Raw genomic sequence first — 22,087 nt, forward strand, 5'->3', positions numbered from 1 at the left:
GAAGTGCAGTTGTTGGGCCAAAGGATATTGGATACATATTATCAATTTGTCTTCTAAGACTGATTTCACCCATTTGCACTCCCAGAGGTAATTTCATAGGGCTTCACCGGAGTTGCCAGTGTCATTAACTGTCAGTGCCAACCTGGAACTCCCAGCCGGGCCTTTGGTCTTGCTTCACTTTTTCCCGCCCACTCCGCACACCCGCCGCGAGCCCCAACCCCCCCACACCCCCGCCTCCCGGCGAATATGATGGCCCGCCCCTTCCTTACTCCCGTTCCGATTATGTCCAATCAAAAGCAGCCTTCTCCAGTATCGCCGTATGGTTGGTAAGTTGAAGTGTCCGTCACCCTCAGGGGCGGGCGGAGCGACCTGACGGACGTGGCGGCGGACCAGTGTTAGCGGCGAGCGGGCCGTGCGTGGCGTGCGCGGCGAGCTAGACTGGAAGCGGTGAACCTGCGAGGTGTGTGCTGGCGGGTTGAGCGGAGAGAGGCTTGGCGGCCATGGCTCCCAACGTCCCCGCGGCCGAAGCGGCCCCAGAGTGTCCTAAAGGCATCCGGGCCGTGCTGCTGGGGCCGCCCGGGGCCGGCAAGGGTACCCAGGTGAGCTGCAGGGCCGGGCTTGGCGGCGGGGCTTGTGGAACTCCAAGGTCAGGACGGCCGGAGGTCCGGATCGCCTTGGAGCGCGACCGTGGGCTTAGGCCTGGGGAGGGTGTGGGGGCTCCTGGCCGGCGTCTGGGTTCTGCTAAGGCGTTTGGGAGAGGGTCCAATTGGAGATCGGGGGAAGTCTGAGTTAGGATTAGCGTTCTGGAGGGATCTGGACTTGAGGTGTCATATTGGGAAAATCAAAGGACGGATCCCTTAAGGGATTAAAAGCAGAGAGGGTTTGAGTGGTAGGGTGAGCCTTCGGTTGAGGCATCTAGATTACAGCCTGAGTGGAGTCAGGGACCCCAGATTCCCTGCCATATGGGAGTGGATTGTCCAGGGTTATGTTCCAGGCATTCCGGGTAGGGGACCTTGCTTGTTAGGATTAATGATGAAGGTGGAGGAGCATCTCCGGCACGTGGGGCAGGGGGGGAGCTGGTATGTGCTGATTAGTAGGAGTTCTAAGAGAAATGAGGTATGACCTGCGTGAGCCAGTTAAGTTGGTGAAATGGGAGAGGGTACCTCAATATACAGATAAGAAAACAGGCCCAGAGAGGTCAGGTTGCTTTCCCAAGATAGCGAAATTGACTTCATGCAGTCTGGAACCTCAGGAATCATAGGACTCCAGGAGTATGGAGTCTAAAGTTACCTTCTACCTTAGCTGACTGTGGGGCCTCACTTGGTGTCTGGGCTGTAATGGACCCATAGATCAGAGTTGGAATTTATGATCTCATTTTAAGATTTGGAAGCCCATAGGTTGGATTATCAGTGTCCCCTTCCTGCATAAGGTCTGGCATTGCTCCCCAGGCCACAGGTTCTTTTTGGTTGTTAGGTTCTTAAGAGGGAATTCCTGAAAGTCTGAGCGCCTAAGTGAATAGTGTTCTGAGGACAGCTGTGTGCCCACTTTTCCTAGCACTTGAAAAGATCTTGTCTTACTCATTCTTGGGACCCCTCTGGTACCCAGCACATCACTTGGCACTTGATGGGGTTGGCAATAGATGAAGGACACAGATTAATGTGGGTGATGACAAGGGAAGTCTGGGAGATTCAGCTCATTCCTGTGATAGTTGCTTTTTGGCTTCGGGCACTAGGTCAAGAACGACCACTTTCCCTTTTCTATAGCTGGAGCTGATTCATCCTCGGAACTCACTGTTACCTAATCCCCTTGACCTCAGTAACTTTGAAGTCTTTTTCCTGTTGCTACCACCCTCTGTTATTAGGGAAACTGCAGCCTAGGAATGTTTAATCCCAGACTCTACAAACATTTGCTGTGAGTGAGTATAAACATGGTAGCTCAAATGCATCAACTATTTTTTCTTAGTTCAGACGGAAGTTAATAATTTCATTAGTTGCATAATGAACAATCCATCTCAGTGCTGAGACAAGGGTATTATAGTCTAGCAAGCTTTGTAACTTCTAAGCCTAAATGTTTTCACCTGAAAAATAGTGATAATACCTACCTTACTTACTCAACATTTCATGAGTACCAAACATTGGAGCTAGAGCAGTGAACAAGACTGATAAGGTCTTTACTCATGTAGACCAAAAGCTGACAAGGATATTGGAAGATTGTGTTATATACATGTGTAAAGCACCCCTAGGTACCTAAATGACAACCTGGCACATCATAGGCGTTCAATAATTATTGACTTCCTCATCTTACACATTCCTCTCCCCCCAACTCGGATGTATTTCAGTGTAAAGGGGGATGTATTCAGGAAGTTTTGAAGGAAATTATACTTATGAGCTGATTTATAAGGGTGTGCATACAGCAGGCATTGGTCAGAGAAGGCTTTCTGGAAGTGGAGGGGATGTAACTGGGACTTGAGGAAACAAGTCTTTTAACCTCCGTACACCTTTCTTTTCATAAGTGGGATAATAGGAATACTAATGGTTGTAGTTTTATGGAGTTTTAGAAAAACAGCAGTGTTCATAAATCAGAGGTTGCAAAGTGGCAGCCTCCAGAAGTATTTAGTCTACAGACACATCCTAACTTTTTTTTTAAATTTATTTTTTCTTTAAGTAGGCTCTACCCTCCCCCCGCCCAACGTGGGGCTTGAACTCAACAACCTCAAGATCTAGAGTCTCATGCTCCACTAACTGAGCCAGCCAGGCGCCACTGCCTAACTTTTTATATATATATATTATATATGATTTTATTTATTTATTTTGAGAGAGAGGAAGCGAGTGAGAGTACAAGATGGGGGGGGGTGGCGTGCCAAGGGCAGAGTGAGAACACAGGGCTCGATACCAGGACCCTGGAATCATGAGCCAAAGGCAGATGAGCCAAAGGCAGATGCTTAACTGACTGAGCCACCCAGGCACCCCCTAACTTTTTTTTTTGAAGAACTTGTGGGGTTTTTAAATTTTTTTTAAATTTTTTTTTTTTTTTGAGAGAGAGAGAGCAAGCACATGAGAGATGGGGGGGGCATGTGGGGTACGGGAGAGGGAGAGAGAGAAACTTTTTTTTTTTTTAAGATTTGTTTATTTATTTGACAGAGAGAGACCCAGCGAGAGAGGGAACACAAGCAGGGGGAGTGGGAGAGGGAGAAGCAGGCTTCCCGCTGAGCAGGGGGCCCGATACGGGGCTTGATCCCAGGACCCTGGAATCATGACCTGAGCCAAAGGCAGACGCTTGATGCCTGAGCCACCCAGGCACCCTGAGAGAGAGAATCTTAAGCAGGCTCCATGCCTAGTGCAGAGCCCAACACGAGGCTTGATCTCACCACCCTGAGATCATGACCTGAGCCGAAATCAAGAGTCAGACACTTAACTGACTGAGCCACCCAGGTGCCCTGAGTTTGAATACAAAAGAGGACTGGTCCCCATGTACCCATTACCCAGCCCCAACAACCATCAGCTGGTGGCCACTGCTTCCCCACCCACTCTCCCTTCACAAATTATTTTAAAGCAGCTCCCAGATAGCATGACCAAGGTGTATTTCCTGTTTTCTCTGCCAGCCCTGTTCACGGTTTTTTCCATGCGTCCAGCTTATACCAGTTCTTCATCTTGCAGGTCATCTCCATCAGCTCTGTCAGTGCAGCGATACACCTCTGTGAGACCCATACTCTTATTCCCCTTTTTACAGTTAGAGAAACTAAAGTTCAAAGGGCCTGTTCTCTAGTTTACATAGCAAGTAATTGGCAGATCCTCCATCTGAACGGCTCCAAAGCCCCTGCTCTTTCTGTTGCTATCTCCTACCCTGGGTTAGATTTTTCTCCTACCCGATAGTTTTGGTGTTAGAGATGCGGAGAGCAGCCCTTGCCCTCAAGAGGATACAACACAACAAAATAGAACAAAATAGTCACCCTTTGCTCGGTTATGTGACAGGCCCCTAGTCAAAGATTTCACATGTGTTATCTGATTTAACCCTGCAACCCTACTAATAGGTAGGTCCTATTGTTATCCATACCTTTTTTACTGATAAACTGAGGCCCAAAAGCTGATCTTGCCCCAGGATATAAATAAAGACGTAGCAAAGGTCGGATTTGAACTCCTGACTGATTCCTGAGCAGAGTCGCCATCTTACACTATTGATATTAGTCTGGATGAGGAGGCAGAAATGAATATGCATGCACACAGTGCATACCAGTGCAAAGTACCATGTGCAAAGTGTCAGATGAGTGACTCTGACAAATACTAGGGTAGTTCAGGGTTAGAACAAGAACTATAATTTGTCAAGAGTGTTCCACTCTTCCTCCTACCCAGCCAGGAATGTCGGTAATATTATCCCCAATTTATAGATGAGAAAATAGTCTCAAAAAATCACTGGCCTAAGGTTACATAGTAAGTTAAGAGGCAGAGCCGATATTCAAACACAGGTTTCTGTGCTTTTTTTAAAAAAAAATTTTATTGTTATGTTAATCCCCATACATTACATCATTAGTTTTAGATGTAGTGTTCCATGATTCATTGTTTGTGCATAACACCCAGTGCTCCATGCAGAACGCGCCCTCCTCAATACCCACCACCAGGCTAACCCATCCTCCCACCCCCCTCCCCTCTAGAACCCTCAGTTTGTTTTTCAGAGACCATCGTCTCTCATGGTTCGGTGCTTTTTAAAAAGCTTTTTATTGAGGTAAAAGATACGTGGAGAAAGGTACAAATATCATAAGTGAGCAGCTTGATGAATTTTCACAATGTCAGTTTTCACAATTACACTTGTGTAGCTTACATCCATATCAAGAAACAGAATGTTGCGAGCGTGGTGAAATTCTCCGTGTGCTCCCTTCCAGGCGCATGTGTGCACAGACGTGTGCGTGTGCACGCGCGTGCACACACACACCCTTTCTCCAAGGACAGCCATTCAGGCTCTGTGGTCGATATTGTGTTTTTTGTTTTTTTAAGATTTTATTTATTTATTTATTTGAGAGAGAGACTGAGAGAGCATGAGAGGGGGGAGGGTTGGGAGGGTCAGAGGGAGAAGCAGACTCCCTGCCGAGCAGGGAGCCCGATGCGGGACTCGATCCCGGGACTCCAGGATCATAACCTGAGCCGAAGGCAGTTGCTTAACCAACTGAGCCACCCAGGTGCCCTGATATTGTGTTTTTAATAAGGCCCTGTAATATGGATAAGAGATAGGGCTCGCCAGCTTTGCTGTTACTAGCTATGTGATCTTGGGCAATTTAGCCTCTGAATTTCATTTATAAAATACAGATTAAAAATAGTTCCTACCTCATGGGTTTGTTGTATATCATGCATGCTAAATACAGTAAAACAGTGCATGGGAAAATTGCTTGGCATGTTGCAAACACTCAAAGTTAGCTGATGTTGATGAGTCCTTATCAGAGGAAGAAGGAGTTGGGAGTATTTGGGGAGAGATATGCTCAGAATTTGCCTACAGGGAAGGGTAGAAGGGAGAGAAGCCAAAGTCCTCAGAGATACTTATGTTATGTATTTGGGAATCATACATAGAGCTGCTGTTTGCAGTGGTGCAAGGCATATAGATGGGGGGGATCTGTGGGGGTAAATTTGAAGAGCTTGGAGGTGTAGGAAGTTATTATGGAGGATACTGAACGCTAGACTAAGGTATTTGGACTTCTCCCGTATTGCACTAAGGAGACATGGAAGGCTTCTGAGTGTGTGTGTGTGTGTATGTGTGTGTTGGGGATGGGCAGGGGGGTGCCCCACGCCTGACAGTATTAGGAGTTGATTCCAGCTACCTATTCAGGAGCATGGGACATGGGAGTGGGAAAGACTGGAGGCAGAGAAATAATTTCAAGGTGAAAAAATACATGAGTTTGAGATTAAATCAGACCTCAACACCTAATAGTTTCCCTTTATTTCCCTAAATGCCAGGCACTATGCTGAATGCTTTTGCATACATAATTTTATTAAATCCCCATAACAACTCTGAAAGTAGACATTATTATCTGTACTCCAGGGATGAAGACACTGAGGCCTTAAGAAGGCTGCATAACTTGTTCAGGGGGGCACAGTGCGTAAATTGTGGGGCCCAGTTTCCAATCCAGATCTGTACCACCAAGAACCCAGTCTTGTGCCATTGCCCCAGGGCTTCACGAACTGTGCATCAGAATCCCCAGGGTGCCGCCTGAGAACCGCTCAGGCATAAACTTTAAGGGCGGGCCTGGCTTTGTATTTTTAGCATGTGCCCCAAATGATGGTGATAATACACTGAAGACCAAGAACATTAAACCCTCCATGCTGCCTCTCTGGTGGTTTTAGCCATTCTTACCCGTGCACCCCAAAAGCCCCCCCGCCTTCCCCCACAGGGTCTCACAGAGGTGATGAGCCTATTTCTCGGTCCGTGGTCAGTGAGACATAGTGGCTCAGGGCCTCAGCAGCCAGGAGTGTGGGCCAGGGGCCAACAGAACAGCCAGGCCCGCAAGCTTGTTAAAAACGCAGGTGCTCAGGCCCCACCCTGTGGAACCAGGTGATTTGGAGTAGAAGCAGTGCTCTAAAGCATAAGCTTGACGTGTGAGGGGAATATAATAAAGTTATTTCATCAGGCTGCTTCTATAGTTTGCAAGTAGAGAGTAATGCAAAAAAGAAAGACCATGGAAGGAGGTCTTTTATTTTTTTTTATTTTTATTTTTTTTAAGATTTTATTTATTTATTTGAGAGAGAGAGAGAATGAGAGAGAGCACATGAGAGGGGGGAGGGTCAGAGGGAGAAGCAGACTCCCCGCCAAGCAGGGAGCCCGATGCGGGACTCGATCCAGGGACTCCAGGATCATGACCCGAGCCGAAGGCAGCCGCTCAACCAACTGAGCCACCCAGGCGCCCGGAAGGAGGTCTTTTATTAAATGCCTACTGTGTGTCTTAATGTTTTGGGTACTTCCTTCCTTTTATCCTCACAACAGCCCAATGAAGTACACATCCCCATTTGACTGGTGAGGAAACAGATGCTGAGAAGTTAAGTAACTGGCCCAAGGTCACACAGCTGTTGAATGCCTTAGCCAGGATTCCTGTGTAAATCTGACTCCAGAGTCACCACATTGACTCCCGTGCAGCCGGCAGAGCATGAAGGAATTATTCTTCTGCCTTGCCATGTCTCCCCTAGTGGAACATTCTTCCACACAGCTATAGAATCCCATCATCCAGAACAGCACATAAGAATCCTGCAGTTTGGGGGTGATGAAAATAGAACAGTTAGGTTCTGTGGTAAGAGCTCATCTATGGTGTTCGGGTCAGCCTTCCTCCTTGAACAAGCCTGATCTCCAAAATGTTCACCCAAGTTAACTTCAACAACCAAGGAGAAAGATTGGCAGAAGAGCTCAGTTCTCTGGGGTATGTGGCCACCATGCCAGCCTGGAGGACCACCACTGCCAGGGGGTCCTGATCTTCATTGGTTTTCCAAAGTGCAGTTTTTAACACCTTCTTCATCTGGATTCCATTTTGTTATGAAGTCATGTCTTTGCTTGAACTGAACCAGCCCATGAATCACAAACTAGAATTTGCTACACTGAGCCCCATCTATTTCCCTTTTCTGTATGCAACTAAGAAAACTCCCAGTGCACTGGTTTGAATAAGAATCCAACCCTAGGGTGCCTGGATGGCTCAGTCAGTTAAGCGTCTGCCTTCGGCTCAGGTCATGATCCCAGAGTCCTGGGATTGAGCCCCACATCGGGCTCCCTGCTCAGCGGGGAGCCTGCTTTTCCCTCTCCCTCTGTCTACTGCTCTGCCTACTTGTGCTCTCTGTCTTTGTGTCAAATAAAATCTTAAAAAAAAAAAAAAAAAGAACCAACCCTACTTATTTTATAAAACAATTGAACCAGAATGCTAAGTATTAAGCTTCTTGAACTGATTCTATTCCTTGTGAATTCTGCGTGGCGGGGGGTGGGGGGGTGGGGGGTGGGTTGCCATCCCCGTTGGACTGTCCAGAGTTTCTTCCTGTTCTAGTCTTTATTCTGCTGTGTTGTCCACCAAACTAGGAGGCTGTAGAGGCCAAGGTCCATGTCTTTTGTTTTCCTGGCCCCCAGCAGGGTTCTTGGAAGAGGCACCAGTATTTTCTTTCTGTATGAATGAACATGGAATTAGGGCAGGGTTTACAGTACCAGCTAATGTTCATTGAGTATTTGCTCTGCCTGTCCCTATGTATATATGTCGAACTCCATTTGATCCCGACAACCCAGTGATGGAGGTCCTGCTACTGTTTCCATTTGACTTAGAGGAAATTTGAAAAGTAGTAAAGTGATATAATTTTTCTCAAGTCACATATCTAGTGATTGGTGTCTGAACCCCAAGACTTTTGACTCTGAAGCCCATGCTCTTAACCAAAGGCTATTCTGCCTCCTGAAACTACTATGTAAGTATATACTGTTAGCCAAATGCTCTTTTTATGTATCCTATCTGGTCCTCAGAGCTACTTTCTGAGATGGAGCCTTTTTGCCTTCATTTTAAACGGACCAGGAAACTGAGGCTCTGAGAGGAAAGAGGAAGAACTAGGTGTGCCTGGGGGGAAACCCGCATTCCTCACACGGCCCCCAGCTGCCTCCCAGGCCCCAGTGGCACATTCATTCCTTTGGGAAGTATTCATTTAACACATTATATACCAGGCATTGTGCTGAGTGCTTTATATCCGTGAACTCATTTCAGCTTCACAGCAGCCAGGGCACCTGGCCGGCTCCACCAATACAGCGGGTGACTCTTGATCTCGGGGTCAGAAGTCTGAGCCCTACATTGGGTGTAGAGATTACTTCAAAGTAAAAATCTTAAAATAAATAAATAAATAAACCAACAAACTTCGCAGCAACCCTGTGAGGTACTGATCCTGCTATTTTGATTCTTCCCATTTATAAACTGAGGCTTGTGTGTCTAGTGGAAGTTGTGAGAATAGCTAATATTTATGACCACTTCCTGTGTGCTAGGCACAGTTTTCAGTGTTTTACAGGTATGAGGTTGTAGAAATCTTACTGTAACCCTGTAGTTGTTCTACGTTAGAATGTAACATCAGATACTCTTATCTCTATTATAGGTAAGGAAATCAGCATTTGCCAAAGTTCACAGAGCCAGTGAGTGGGAGGGCCAGGTTCACACCTGGGCAGCCTGATGCCAGGGCCTTCAGTGTTAACTCTATCTTGGTTTTCATCTCCCCCCCCCCCCCCCCCCCCCCCCGCTGCAACAGGCACCCAAATTGGCCGAAAACTTCTGTGTCTGCCATTTGGCTACTGGGGACATGCTGAGGGCCATGGTGGCGTCTGGCTCAGAACTGGGGAAAAAGCTGAAGGCCACTATGGATGCCGGGAAACTGGTAGGTTTGGTGGTACCAGTGAATGGATATTCCTGAGTCTCATCTGTGCTGCCTCATTTGGTGGCCACCAGCCACGTGGAACCATGAAAATTAATTTAGATTGAATTGAATTGAAAATTCAGCTGCTCAGTCTCACTTGCCGCATTTCAAGGGTTTGTTAGCACAGATTTCATTTCCATCATTGTAGAAAGTTCTGTCGGACAGCCTTATGCTACGGGCTGTTCTAACAAACACAAACTACATGAACTTCTAGAGTAGCAGGTTACATGGTACATTCTGAATGTGTGGCATTTATTTTATTCACAGTATTCTTTTTTTATACGTGTATTTTTTATTTTATTTTTAAGTAGGCTCTGCACCCAGTGTGGGGCTTGAACTCACAACCCTGAGATTAAGAGTCGCTTGCTCTACTGACTAAGCCAGCCAGGTGCCCCTGTTTACAGTATTCTTGAGGTCCCTTTGTGCTGATGCCTTGTAATACGCCCTGGTTTTAGAGCCAAAAATGAAACTGCCATCCCTAGGCCAGAACTCAAGGATGTATCCGGAGAGGATGGAAACCACAGAGTGTTTTAACTCTATTTTTGTGGTTCTGTGTTCTGTGTTTCTCATAGTGGATTGCTTGGCGACTGACGGAAGTAATTCCTCCTATTTGGGGGATATAATAGCATTTTCTTATGTTTTTAGTCCAGTTGATCCAATGGGATGATTATTATAATCTATTATCTAATAAATCTTCTTTGATTAGTGCCAGAGCTTAGTTGTAACTGAGTTATTCTGGGACTTGGCCTCTGGGAGTCACCTTCAGGCATTTTAATAAACTAGAACACCAAGAAAACATTTAAACTACAGAAACAATGGTTATAGTATAGAATATTCATGAGCAAGAAGATACACCGTGTTACAAGTACTTACAAAGTTACAAATCATTTGCTTCCTTAACATTTTCCCTGGTTTCTTTTAAGATTTGATTTTCTTATTTGACAGAGAGAGAGAGAGAGAGAGAGAGGGAGAAACAGACTTCCCGCTGGGCAGGGAGCCTGATGTGGGACTTGATCCCAGGGTCCTGGGATCATGACCTGGAGCCAAAGGCAGACACTTAACTGACTGAGCCACCCAGGCACCCAACATTTCCCTCTTTTAAGTTCATACATGAAGATGATCAGATTTACCATTTTGGATGAATGGGAGGAGAAAAAGGTATATTTATCATCTGGGAATCACCTTCAGAAGTCATTTTGTGCTTGGCCCTCTGGTCTTCTCATATCTTAGAATGTTGGTTGGGGAAGGCCTTGGGCTTTGCCTTTATCCCTGAATTACCTCCCGGCAGGCTTTGAGATTGCATAGCTGTATCCGGGGTACCCCTTCCCACCCACCTGCCCCTTTACTCTAGCTTTCCCTTCGTGTTTGTGAGACCTTGAGCTAAGTCAGAAAGCTAGATATTTTGGACTTTGGGTCTTGCGAGAAGATCTTGTACTGAGAAAAAATTGGCTTATGGCCATGAGATTGCTTATCTCCAGCCTTCACTTCATCACAGAGCTTGTACTTTGTCCCCAAGTTCACAGGCAGTCCCAGGAGATAAGAGCGTTAGCAGCCTTCACTGTCATGCTGGTAGGGAACATCTCTTCCTATGAAAGCTTAGGAGGAAAACCGGTTTTCGGAAGCTGAGAAGGGTCCTCATTGGGGCTTTTAGAGAGACCAAGAGGTGTGTTGGCCTGGCGCCTCACTTCCTTGGTTCTGACCCAGTCTTGCCAATTCAGTGACCTTCTCTGTTACCTCATGTCCAGGATGGCCTGGACCACTTTACTGTTAGCCTAATCAGAATTGTGAAACAGGGAAAGTTGGTACCTTTCTGCATTTTGGTTGAGCCCCATTCTCCCATGGAGCCCTCCTCAGTGATCTCTCAGCCAGAGGCCCTCATCTTTCTTGTGCCTTGAAGACAGCTGCTTGCTGATGACCTATTATCTGATGGAAAGGATCCTGACAAATGGCTAGAGAGGGCCTCAGGACCTAAGACACGGAAGCCTCCTGTCCAGGTGACAGGCAGTGGGATCCTCTTCCCTCACCCAGATTGTTGGGACACAAAAGAATCTCAAGTGAAGAGAACACATGTGGCAACGACAAAAATCATGAAACTGAATTTTCTTTGGAATGTGGAGCCACTCCACAGTTGCTCTAAGTTTTGCTTCTTTGGGGTCAAGAAAACATGCTGTTTGGTAATCAGGTTATACAGACACAAACTTGTGGCCCTGGAGTTGGGCTCATGTCACCTAATTAACAGATTTGAGCCCAAGGCTGTCTTGTTCTTAACTTCCAGGTGAGCGATGAAATGGTAGTGGAGCTCATTGAGAAGAATTTGGAGACCCCTCGATGCAAAAATGGTTTTCTTCTAGATGGCTTCCCTCGGACCGTGAGGCAGGCAGAAATGGTGGGTGCCTTGAATTTGTGTCACTGATGCATGAAAACGAACTCTTGGCCTGTTATCTCTTTTTTTTTTTTTTTTTTTTTTTTTAAAAGATTTTATTTATTTATTTGAGACAGAGAGAATGAGAGAGAGAGAACACATGAGAGGGGATAGGGTCAGAGGACGAAGCAGACTCCCTGCCGAGCAGGGAGCCCGATGCGGGACTCGATCCCGGGACTCCAGGATCACGACCTGAGCTGAAGGCAGTCACTTAACCAACTGAGCCACCCAGGCGCCCGGCCTGTTATCTCTTAATCACTTTGAGGGAGGTGGCTCCAGTCAAGCTCTGGTAGTTTAGGTGGGCCGTATACTCTCTTGCAGCTCGATGACCTCATGGAGAAGAGGAAAGAGAAGCTTGACTCTGTGATTGAATTCAGCATCCCGGACTCTCTGCTGATCCGAAGAATCACGGGAAGGTATTTGTCCTCTGAAGATCTCTCCTGGGCCTGCCTCCTCTGAGCTTTATCAGACCAGCAGAGCTGCTCTTGCCCGATCCCAGCCAGGCAGCGTACTGCCATTTTAACATGGGTTGGTCTTATTTGATGACATCCATTGACATGGTGACATGGGATAGGGATATGTGGAAAGAAGAGCAAGGGATTTGAAGTCAGACAGCATCTCAGGCCTGTCACCTTTTAACCCTGACCCTAGGCAAGTTTCTTAACCTCTCCAAGGCTGGTTCCTCCTCTGTAGAGTGGGGTTAATAAGACCTGCTTCGAGGAAGTGTTGCGCATTTTGGATACCATGACGTGCATGGTTCAGAGCCTTGCTTCCGGTAGGTGCTTCAGAAAGATTGCATTCCTTACATGGTTATCTCCAGTGCCCTGAAATCTGGTTTCGGTTGGGAGTTGCCATACCTTGCTGTAGGTTTTGTAGTGTGAAAATAATATGACCACTGACCCAAAGTTTAGAAAATGGAGGAACATTTTGCTCATGGTACAGCCACCTCAGCCAAACCCACTATTGCTTTGCCGCATGTTTCATTTTCAAACACTTATTTCGGGGCGCCTGGGTGGCTCAGTCCACTAAGCGTCCGTCTCTTGGCTTTGGCTCAGGTCGTGGTCTCAAGAGTTGTGAGATCCGGCTCCGCGCTCAGCATGGAGTCTGCTTCGGATTCTCTCTCCCTCTTCCTCTGCCCACCCCCGCACTCTTTCTTTCTCTTGCTCGCTCTCGCTCTCGCTCTAAAATAAATAGATAAGTCTTTAAAAATAAATAAATAAATAGAGTGCTTGTTTCTTGGAGCACCAGCCCGACTCGGTGGGTGAAGCATGCAGTTCTTAATCTCAGGGCTGTAGGTTGGAGCCCCGCGTTGGGGTAGAGTTCACTTAAAACAGTAAATAAAGGGGCGCCTGGGTGGCTCAGTTGGTTAAGTGACTGCCTTCGGCTCAGGTCATGATCCTGGGGTCCCGGGATCGAGTCCCGCATCAGGCTCCCTGCTCAGCCGGGAGCCTGCTTCTCCCTCTGACCCTCCCCCCTCTCATGCTCTCTCTCTCATTCTCTCTCAAATGAATAAATAAAATCTTTAAAAAAAAAAAAAGACTATAATTTAAAAAAAAAAACAGTAAATAAATAAAATCTTTAAAGTACTTGTCTCTCTGTAGTAGTCACCATTGAACACAGACATGCTTCTGTTTCTGAACACGTTTGCTCTGAAAGGTCCTCTGTTTTAGGCTACAATTTCCTCTACGCTCTATCACTGTCCGCTCTGCCATCTGCTTTGTGCCTTCCAGAAATATGTGGGAAGCTCTCGGCCATTAATAGACCCTCCTCCCATTCTCATCTTTATTGTGGGCTATGGCTTTTATATCCCTTAGTCATTTTAATGGAGTCTCGGGAAGGTGGTCAGCCTCCCGTCTTGAACCAGACGTTCATGGCCATTATTTTTTTATTATTATTATTATTGTTATGTTAATCCCCATACATTACATCATTAGTTTTAGATGAAGTGTTCCATGATTCATTGTTTGTGCATAACACCCAGTGCTCCATGCAGAACGTGCCCTCCTCAATACCCACCACCAGGCTAACCCATCCTCCCACCCCATGGCCATTATTTTTAATTGCTGCTTGGTATTTCACAGTAGACGAGCCATCGTTTACTTACTTGTCCCCTTATTGTGGTACAGGTGTGGTTTTTTATAGTTGTCTGCTGTTAATTTGATGCTGTGACCACCATAGTACATGTAAACTTTTGGATTTAATTAGAGGGGAAATGTTTCCTTGTTGTAAATTTTATTAAGTTGATTTCCTCATGGGGTTGCACATTTTTTCCATGTGCCTGCAGTCCGTATCTTCAAGGAGGGAGGTAGACATGGAAACAGACAGCGGGGTGACTGTTACAGGTGTTTTCCTGAGAGGCTACATTAGATACAGTGGATCCACCTTATATTAATTTTTTTGTTCAAATGTCCAGGTTTCCTGTTTCTAGCTATTTCATAGGCACCTTCAATACAGGAACGTCTGTATTTTTGCGTCCCCATTGGCAGAGCAGACAAAGTGGAGGCAGGCCAAGAAGTGGTAAGGTTGACAGGGAGGCACATCACCAGGGCTGGGGTCCCTGATGTACAAAGCAGATGTTAGCAGTACTAGTTGACCCTGGGGGCCTTTGCATCGATTGGCCCATGTTCCTGAGTGCCCATTCTGTGTGTAGCACCGTACTAGACTCGGGTAGGGGACCAGGAGAGGGTAGAGAAGAATAATATGCCCATCTCTGACCTCAGAGAGTCTACAAGCCATACAAGAAACCTGGGCTTGTTAGCGCAGTGGGTAGTCCTAAGGAGCAAGCCTGGGAACAGGAAGGGAAGGCTGCCTAGGAGAGGAGCAATGTCAAACATGGCCTTCCTGGATGGAGAGCATTTCGGTGAGGCTCTCTGGGAAGAGAGTAGAGGCGGGAATGAGTATGGGTTAGGGGAGGGCCTCTAGCTGGAGCTGGTGGCAGAATGTCTGTCCACAGTCGGAGGCAGGATCTGGAGGGCTGGGTGGCAGAACAAGTGCTGTTGGAAGGTCGGATGGGCGCTTGACTGGGGAAGATTGGCCATGGTGAAGAGGGTAGGCATATCAGTCATGGGATGTTCTTAAGCCATGAGGTGTTATGGCAAGAACAGCATTCTGAGAACATTAGTTTGGCCCTGGCATACAGGCTAAACTGGGGGAAAGGAGGAACGGACAAGAGCCCACCTAGGAGGCTGATTCTGATCCCCATGTGGAGGCTTTTAACTGGGGTTGGCTGGTGGGGAACAGAGATACTGAAGAGCAAACTACAGGATTGTTGTAGAGGATGAAGAAGACTAGGGGTCTAGGTTTGGGAGTGAGTGGCGTGGTATGACCCTCTCCCTCACAGAGGGAGAAACAGGACACACCAGGCTGGTAAAGTTGTTTTCAAGTTCCCTCTATGGGTCAGTGGCAGAACTAGCACTGGAAGCCCGCTTTCTGCCTTCTAGTCCACTACAGATGGTTGGAAGACAAAGAGGCAGGAACTAGTTGGATCTTATTTAAATCTGACATGATTAAACCCCACTGTAAATATCTTTGATTAGCTCTGACCTCACTTCTGACAATATTATGAGTCATTACTTTATGTTTTGAATACCTATGGTTGGCGGTTGGCAGTTTTAACTTTTTCAGTGTTGGCTCTCTGTTGGCTACTAATTATCCTACCAGTTGGCTGTCCTGATGTCTCAAGTCATCCCCACTTCACAGCTGAGAAAACAGGCATCTGAAGTGTGATACTCAAGACAGCAGTGGCTCTAGAACCCCAGCCTTGACCCCTCCACATCACGCCCTCCCTCCATCGCTAGGTCCGGCTCTTAGAGCTATTGCGGTTGGTGCTGAGGCCGATCCCACTTTGAAAACTTGGATCTTGGACTTACTTTCATTTCCCTTCTAGGGAATGAGCCTTTAAATGAAGTCTGAGTGGGGAAGGAGCAGTGTGCTGTATGTAACTGGAGGGCTGAGGGAATCGGAGTAAGCGAGAGATGTAGGGATGTGGCAGGGAAAGGGTCGTGTCTGCCGCGGCCTGGTTGCTGTGGTTGCTGTGTGCCTTGTGCTCTCCAGAAGGTGAAGAATCATGGTCCACGGCTCATGCTTGCAGCCCTTCGCAGAGGGAGAGCTGTAGCTGAGCCCAGCAGCCTCTCCCTGGGTCTCCCCGTGGAGGCGCCAGAGGAACCTTGCCAGCGACTCAAATAAAAGAGGGCCTGACCTCCTGTCACCTAACAGGTCAGACCACTCAGTGTAGCTTATTTTACTCAGCCATCACCTTTCCCCCACCAATGCTGTAAATAAATGGACCACTTGGCCCCCCGAAAGTGTGCTGTCAGGAGAGAGCAGGGGAGGGGGAGAGGGAGAGAGAATCTCAAGCAAACTCTGCACTGAGTGTGGTGACTGATGCGGGGCTCAGTCTTACGACCCTGAGATCATGACCTGAGCCGAAACCCAAGAGTCGGACGCTGAACCTACTGAGCCACCTAGGCGCCCCTGCCCAGGCTTTGATAGTCTGACCTGGACTTTCCCAGCTGATGTGCTGAGATATCGATCCCCTCGGCCATCAGAGCAGCTGGGTAGGCCTGGGTTATTCCAGAGGGGAAGCACACAAGTACTGCATAAATATTTCTGCGTGTGCCAAGAGGTGAAAAATGTTGGGAAGCTCTGGTATAACAGACCTTCATGAGGAGAGCAGACATCCGTTCAGTAAGAAAGCCTGGGTTGCCACAAACTTAGGAAACTAGACAGGCCCTGGCTGCTAGCAGGGTTTGGCCTGCCTTCTTCCCTTCTTAGGTTTCTGGGCTCCCATGGTGTGGCCACTCCCAGTCAGGAACTCAGGTTTGCAGCCCAAGGGGGCACAGCACAGATGGGGTGCCCAGCTACATTTTCAGTGCCAGCTAAATGCTTTATTCTTGGGCACTTTATGACTTGTCGAGTGAGTCATTTCTCCTGGAGCCAGTGTTCATATTGCTTGGCCCTCCGATGCTTGGGCCGCCTTTTATCTACGTGATCACAAAGGGGTGCTGCCCTGTCTGGTGGTGTTTGCATCTGCAATACATATTTTTCCATCACACCTTTCTGGTTTTTGTAACCAAACTGGGATAGAAAATAGGGTTAGCTTCTTTGTCCTCTGGCCCCCGTAGCATGTTGCACAAATCTCTATTAAAGGATGGGTCACAGTTATTTTAGTTTTTTTCCACATTTGTTCCTCCTACTAGAATAAGCACTGTTTGTGATCAGGGCTCTTGACTCCTTGCAGTGTGGCCCCTGGATTCAGCATAAGGCCTGAATTGGACTAAGCACTTAGTAAACGTTTATTGGGCGAGTAGGTGAATAGATTGAATGGCTGTGTGAGACCAGCACCTGGTTCCTGAATTAGGTACTTAAGCCAGCCTTGGCAGCCAGGCACTGATCACGTTGGAGCAAAGTAGAAATCATACTCCGTCTGGCATAAGCTCTCCTGGAAGCCCAGTTATCTTCCCAAGCAAGAAACGCCTATAGCTGGGTTCTGTGCCCGGTGAAGTCCTCACGTCCAGCTCCTCTGTCATTGCTTGTCAACTTGGAAACCCCTGGGGTGCAGGGATACTTTCAGGCAACCTGACTCATGTTCGTTTGCTGTCTTTCAGGCTGATTCACCCTCTGAGTGGCCGTTCCTACCACGAGGAGTTCAACCCCCCAAAGGAACCCATGAAAGATGACGTATGTAAACGCAGGACAGGAAATTGCCTTTTCCTTCCTTCCCCTTTATTCCTTCCTCTTCTTTGTTCTTTCCATCTTCCCTTTATTCCTACCAATATTATTTTTTTTTAAAGATTTTATTTATTTATTTATTTGAGAGAGAGAGAGAGAGAAACAGCATGAGAGGGGATAGGGTCAGAGGGAGAAGCAAGCTCCCCGCTGAGCCGGGAGCCCGATGTGGGACTCGATCCCAGGACTCCAGGATCATGACCTGAGCCGAAGGCAGTCGCTTAACCAACTGAGCCACCCAGCCGCCCCATTTTTTTTTTTTTAAGATTTTATTTATTTATTTGACAGAGAGAGACACAGCAAGAGAGGGAACGCAAGCAGGGGGAGTGGGAGAGGGAGAAGCAGGCTCCCCGCCAAGCAGGGAGCCCGATGTGGGGCTCGATCCCAGGAGTCCGGGATCATGACCCGAGCCGAAGGCAGTCGCTTAACCGACTGAGCCACCCCAGCGCCCCCTACCAATATTATTAACCATGAGAAATATCACCGACCAAGTAAATCACAGGGGCTGTGGCTCTTCTGTCTACACAGCGGCTCCCCCGGTGGTTTACTGTTTGACTAGCTACCAGCAGTGGCTACTTCATAGGGCCCGGTTTATACCTGTCTTTGGTGCAGAGCAGCCCCTCTCTGGTATCACGGTGACCCCAATGGTTGACTAATCCCAGGAGAAGGCTTCTTGGAAGCCCAGAAGGAGAGCCAAGCTAGGAGAACAGGACTGAAGAGAAATGTGTTGACGGGTCCTACTTCGAAAGAATGTGCCCTCTCTGGTGACTCTGCTGCGTCCTACAGATTCAGACTGTTTGGGCTAGATTAACATCGCCAAGGGCTCTTGACAGTCTTGCAGATGTAACAGGGAGGGTCTCATAGATGTTCGCGGTAACATTTGCCGTAACTAGTCCATTTCGTCTGTTTTAGAACATGCAGGCAAGAGTAAGAATCTCCTGGGTTTGCCTTTGTCACTTGAGACAAGTTCGTCAGGTCGTACAGGTTTCCAAGCCTTCGCGTCATCTTAGTCACATTTCCCACGGTCGGGAATTCTGCCGTTCAGAGTTCTTTCTCACTCCACTTGCCACTTTCAGAACGCTGAAGGCCAACACCCTAGTGAAAACACCAAAGACTTCGGTGACTAAGGTCACAATGGCGAATGCATGTCTGATTTTGATGTATTCTCCTGGTCTCGGGAGCCTCTATCTTTCTTGCTTCTGACCCTAGAAGTGTTCATCTTGGAAGCCAAGCAACCTGAGCAGAAGCTGTGAGAGAGGGCCCTTGCCCGTCTTCCTCCCACAAACCCCCTTCCTCATGCTTTGCTGCCTCAGGCTCCCCGGCTCCTCTGGACTGGTTGGTCTGCTCCTGGGACCAACTTCCCGGGAGTAGCAAAGCTCTTTAGAGCCCTTTAGTGGAGGGGATCTAGATTGTCTGTCTTTCCCTCCGATGGCCTTTGGGAGCAGACAGCATCGCAGATCTGGAAACCTTGCTAACAGTCCCAGACTTTCACTGCCCCCTTCCTGTTCTCAGATCACTGGGGAACCCTTGGTCCGCCGATCAGATGATAATGAGAAGGCCTTGAAAATCCGCCTGGAGGCCTACCACACTCAGACCACCCCGCTGGTGGACTACTACAGGAAACGAGGGATCCATTCTGTCATCGACGCCACCCAGACCCCTGATGTCGTGTTTGCCAGCATCCTAGCGGCCTTCTCCAAAGCCACATGTAAAGACTTGGTTATGTTTATCTAACATTGAGTCCAAAAAAGGAATTTCTTTCTACCTATCCCTGTTGAGGGAGTGGGTGGGAATTGCAGAGCAGGCAGAGGGAAGCTTCCTCAGGCCAGCAAGAATACCATTTGTTGTACCAATTAAAAAAGCACTTGCTTGATGTATCTTTAGCGTGTGTGCAACTCTCATCTCATCTGTGTGTGTGTGTGTGTGTGTGTCATTGGCTTAAGTACATGTACACTCTTCCTTCTTTCTAAGGTACAGGCAAGGTTGCTTTACCAGCTGTTTACTTCTTTAGGCATACTCCTGATTTTTATTTATTTTTATCAAGATAACCTAACTCAGGTATCTGCCGGGCACCGCAGTTCTAGAACCTCATGGTATCTAGTCCATCTCCAACAGCTGAGTAGAAGTCCAGGATCACATAAAGTCAAGCAGGGCCAAAGTTCCCGGTGGCAGATGTTGGCATGGAATCCCACTTGTTTTCTACCCCACTATGAAAAGCCACATGAGTCGGTTCATTTTTTCCCTAAATGGAAAGAAAAGGCATTTATGCTACATATCTCAGAAATAACTGGGAGAGGGTATCACCATAGAAAGATCCAGGCTGAGTTGGAATATTTCTGTGATCTGCATCACAGTGCTATAAAGTAGGGATCATTTGGGACCTGTGTGTGAAAACTGAATTGTTGCCAAAGAATTGAACCCAAGTAGACGGTCCTTTTGAATTCAGACTATCTTCTGAACATCCAGGCTGGACATCTGAGAGCAGCCAGTCCACTTCCCAAAGAGACCAGGGTAGGCTTGTTTTCATTTTTAATGTTTGCCTCCCTTTCCAAGTATGAACAAAACAGTGATTGGGAGGTGATCTATTCTTGGCCTCGTTTTCATTCGAGTTTACTCAAACCCAGTCTCCCCAGGATATGAAACCTCAATCAGATGTGTCTCTTTTAAACTCAGACTCTGTCCACAGACTCCCCAAGAAAAGATCACCCAATATAAGATCACCTATGACAGTAACCAGCTTTTATTCCTAACTTGAGCTCCCCCAACTATTAAGCATCTCCTGAGGTCCATGCTGTGCCGTTTGACTTGTGGCAAACAGATGAATTAATAGACTGTTGGGAGAGGCCACAAAACGGTGGCCTCTGGAAAAGACATTGGAAAACCAGTGGCAGGCCCAGTAAATAAATGCCGCCTGCCCTAGCATAATCTGCTGACTTGGTGCAGAGGGCTCTAGAGTCCCAGTCCTCATCTGACCTGAGTCTCCTGCTGCTGTCTGTGGAACTGTCAGAGGGCTTGTCCCCAGTCCGCCTGGAAGCTGGGCATGGGTACGTGGCCATCTTGCTTCCCTTTGATCTGGTTCAAGTGAGCGTCTGCTAGTTCTGCTCTGCCTTGCTTCCCTGCCTGTAAACTAACTCCGCCCATTCTGAACAGAAACCTAGTCTGGTGTGGGGCATTTCTGGGAAGCACATGACTTCAAGGAAGAGGACTGAAACCAAAACTATGAGCCGTGTCTGCAGGGGTCTGGAGCCCTTCTCTGGGGGAGGGAGGCCTCACAGATCCTGGAGTCCACTACCCTTTCACAGGGGACAGTTGAGGCACTTGGCCTCGAGGTGGCAGACCTTGAATGTTTGCTAATTGAACGTGTGTCATCTTTGCCCATCCATCTACATTCACGTGCGCATATTTGGGCTGCTGGTGAACCTAGAACATGCGGGATGCATATGTCCTTTTGGGGGTGGTCAGGATTTAGATTTTTGCTTCATTTGATTACACAGCCTTAACCTCAGCAGGATTGAGAGCTTTCTCCTGACAGAAATGTCCAGTGTCTGATGCATTTGGTTGCTGGGGCATGCATGCCAGCCCTCCTGTTATTTACTTGGTTTTTAAAAACCCGTTTTGTTCTCTCTCTTGTTTCCTCTCTATTTCAGCCTAGTAACAGAAGGCCAGGCGAGACTGCACCACTCTTCATCACCCCGCGGCGTGATCCCTGCTCTTTAGGTGCTGGGCAGAGGGGAGGGGTGGTCAGGGTGAGGATGGAGAGGGAGGAATGATGAGGGCCCAAAAGGAGTAACGAAGAGCAGCAATGTGGTAGTGAGGCCGTCTTCACATGTCCTAGAGGAGTCTGAAAAAGTACAGAGGAAGGGTGAAATTAATTAAAAAAAAACAAACTGATTAGAGGCTGTAAATAGAAATAGGGAGGTACAGTATTGTTTCTGAGGAACCCAGGTTTCATTTACTGTGGATTGGTGACAATATATTTTAAAGCCAAGTGCCCTAAGACCTCAGTTTTTATCTCAGAGCCTCATGGGTTGCCAGCCTAAGAATGCAGGAAGTCAAACTATTGTTCTGTCTTTCTGAAAGCTTGGAACAGCGGAGGCTTTGACTCCTAGCCCTGGTTCTCCGCACCATGAGATTAAAAGATCATCTCCACGTTGGAAAGAGATGGGGGGTGGGGCGTGTTCATGGGGGCGGTGGCTCAGCCAATCACGTTTACTGGAGTTGTGGGGAAGGCGGGGCTGGTCTCCCTCCTAATGACACACTGCTGTGTGCCAGTCCACCCATTTTCATGGGTCAGCTCCCAGCAGCCACCCAGCAGCCCTGCACTCTTACCATCTTACATCCACGATGTGGGAAGGGACACTTGTTAACAAAGGAGCAAGTGTCCTAAGCAACATAATCCAAAGATTGTCCTTTCCATCCTCAAATCCTGTGGCTGGGATCACTCGTCAGCACTGTGATGTATTATTTTCAATGAGGTGCCTTTCTTAACTGACCATATGCTGCCTTGTTTGGCCCCTAAATCAATAAAGTATGTTAAAAATTTGTA

General features: G+C 47.6%; 1 protein-coding gene across 3 annotated transcripts; it reads left to right on the top strand.

Annotated features, from left to right (window-relative positions):
• The first annotated feature begins 422 nt into the window (after positions 1-422).
• AK2 (adenylate kinase 2) lies at positions 423-22,087 on the top strand. 3 transcript variants are annotated; one of them, XM_045898158.3, is made up of 7 exons: positions 428-599; positions 9,228-9,353; positions 11,668-11,778; positions 12,136-12,230; positions 17,421-17,493; positions 19,054-19,249; positions 21,189-22,087. In XM_045898158.3, exons 1-7 carry the CDS (start codon positions 501-503, stop codon positions 21,191-21,193), a joined length of 705 nt encoding a protein of 234 aa, XP_045754114.1. In that variant the 5' UTR covers positions 428-500; the 3' UTR covers positions 21,194-22,087. The 3 variants fall into 3 exon arrangements, with proteins under 3 accessions (XP_064445597.1, XP_045754113.1, XP_045754114.1); XM_064589527.1 differs by lacking the exon at positions 9,228-9,353 and having other exon boundaries at positions 423-599; XM_045898157.2 differs by lacking the exon at positions 21,189-22,087 and having other exon boundaries at positions 426-599; positions 19,054-19,424.

The sequence above is a fragment of the Mirounga angustirostris genome, unplaced genomic scaffold (assembly GCF_029215605.1).
Source record: "Mirounga angustirostris isolate CCGP_5_RB_7025 unplaced genomic scaffold, mMirAng1.0.hap1 SCAF_4, whole genome shotgun sequence".
NCBI classification, from domain to species: domain Eukaryota; kingdom Metazoa; phylum Chordata; class Mammalia; order Carnivora; family Phocidae; genus Mirounga; species Mirounga angustirostris.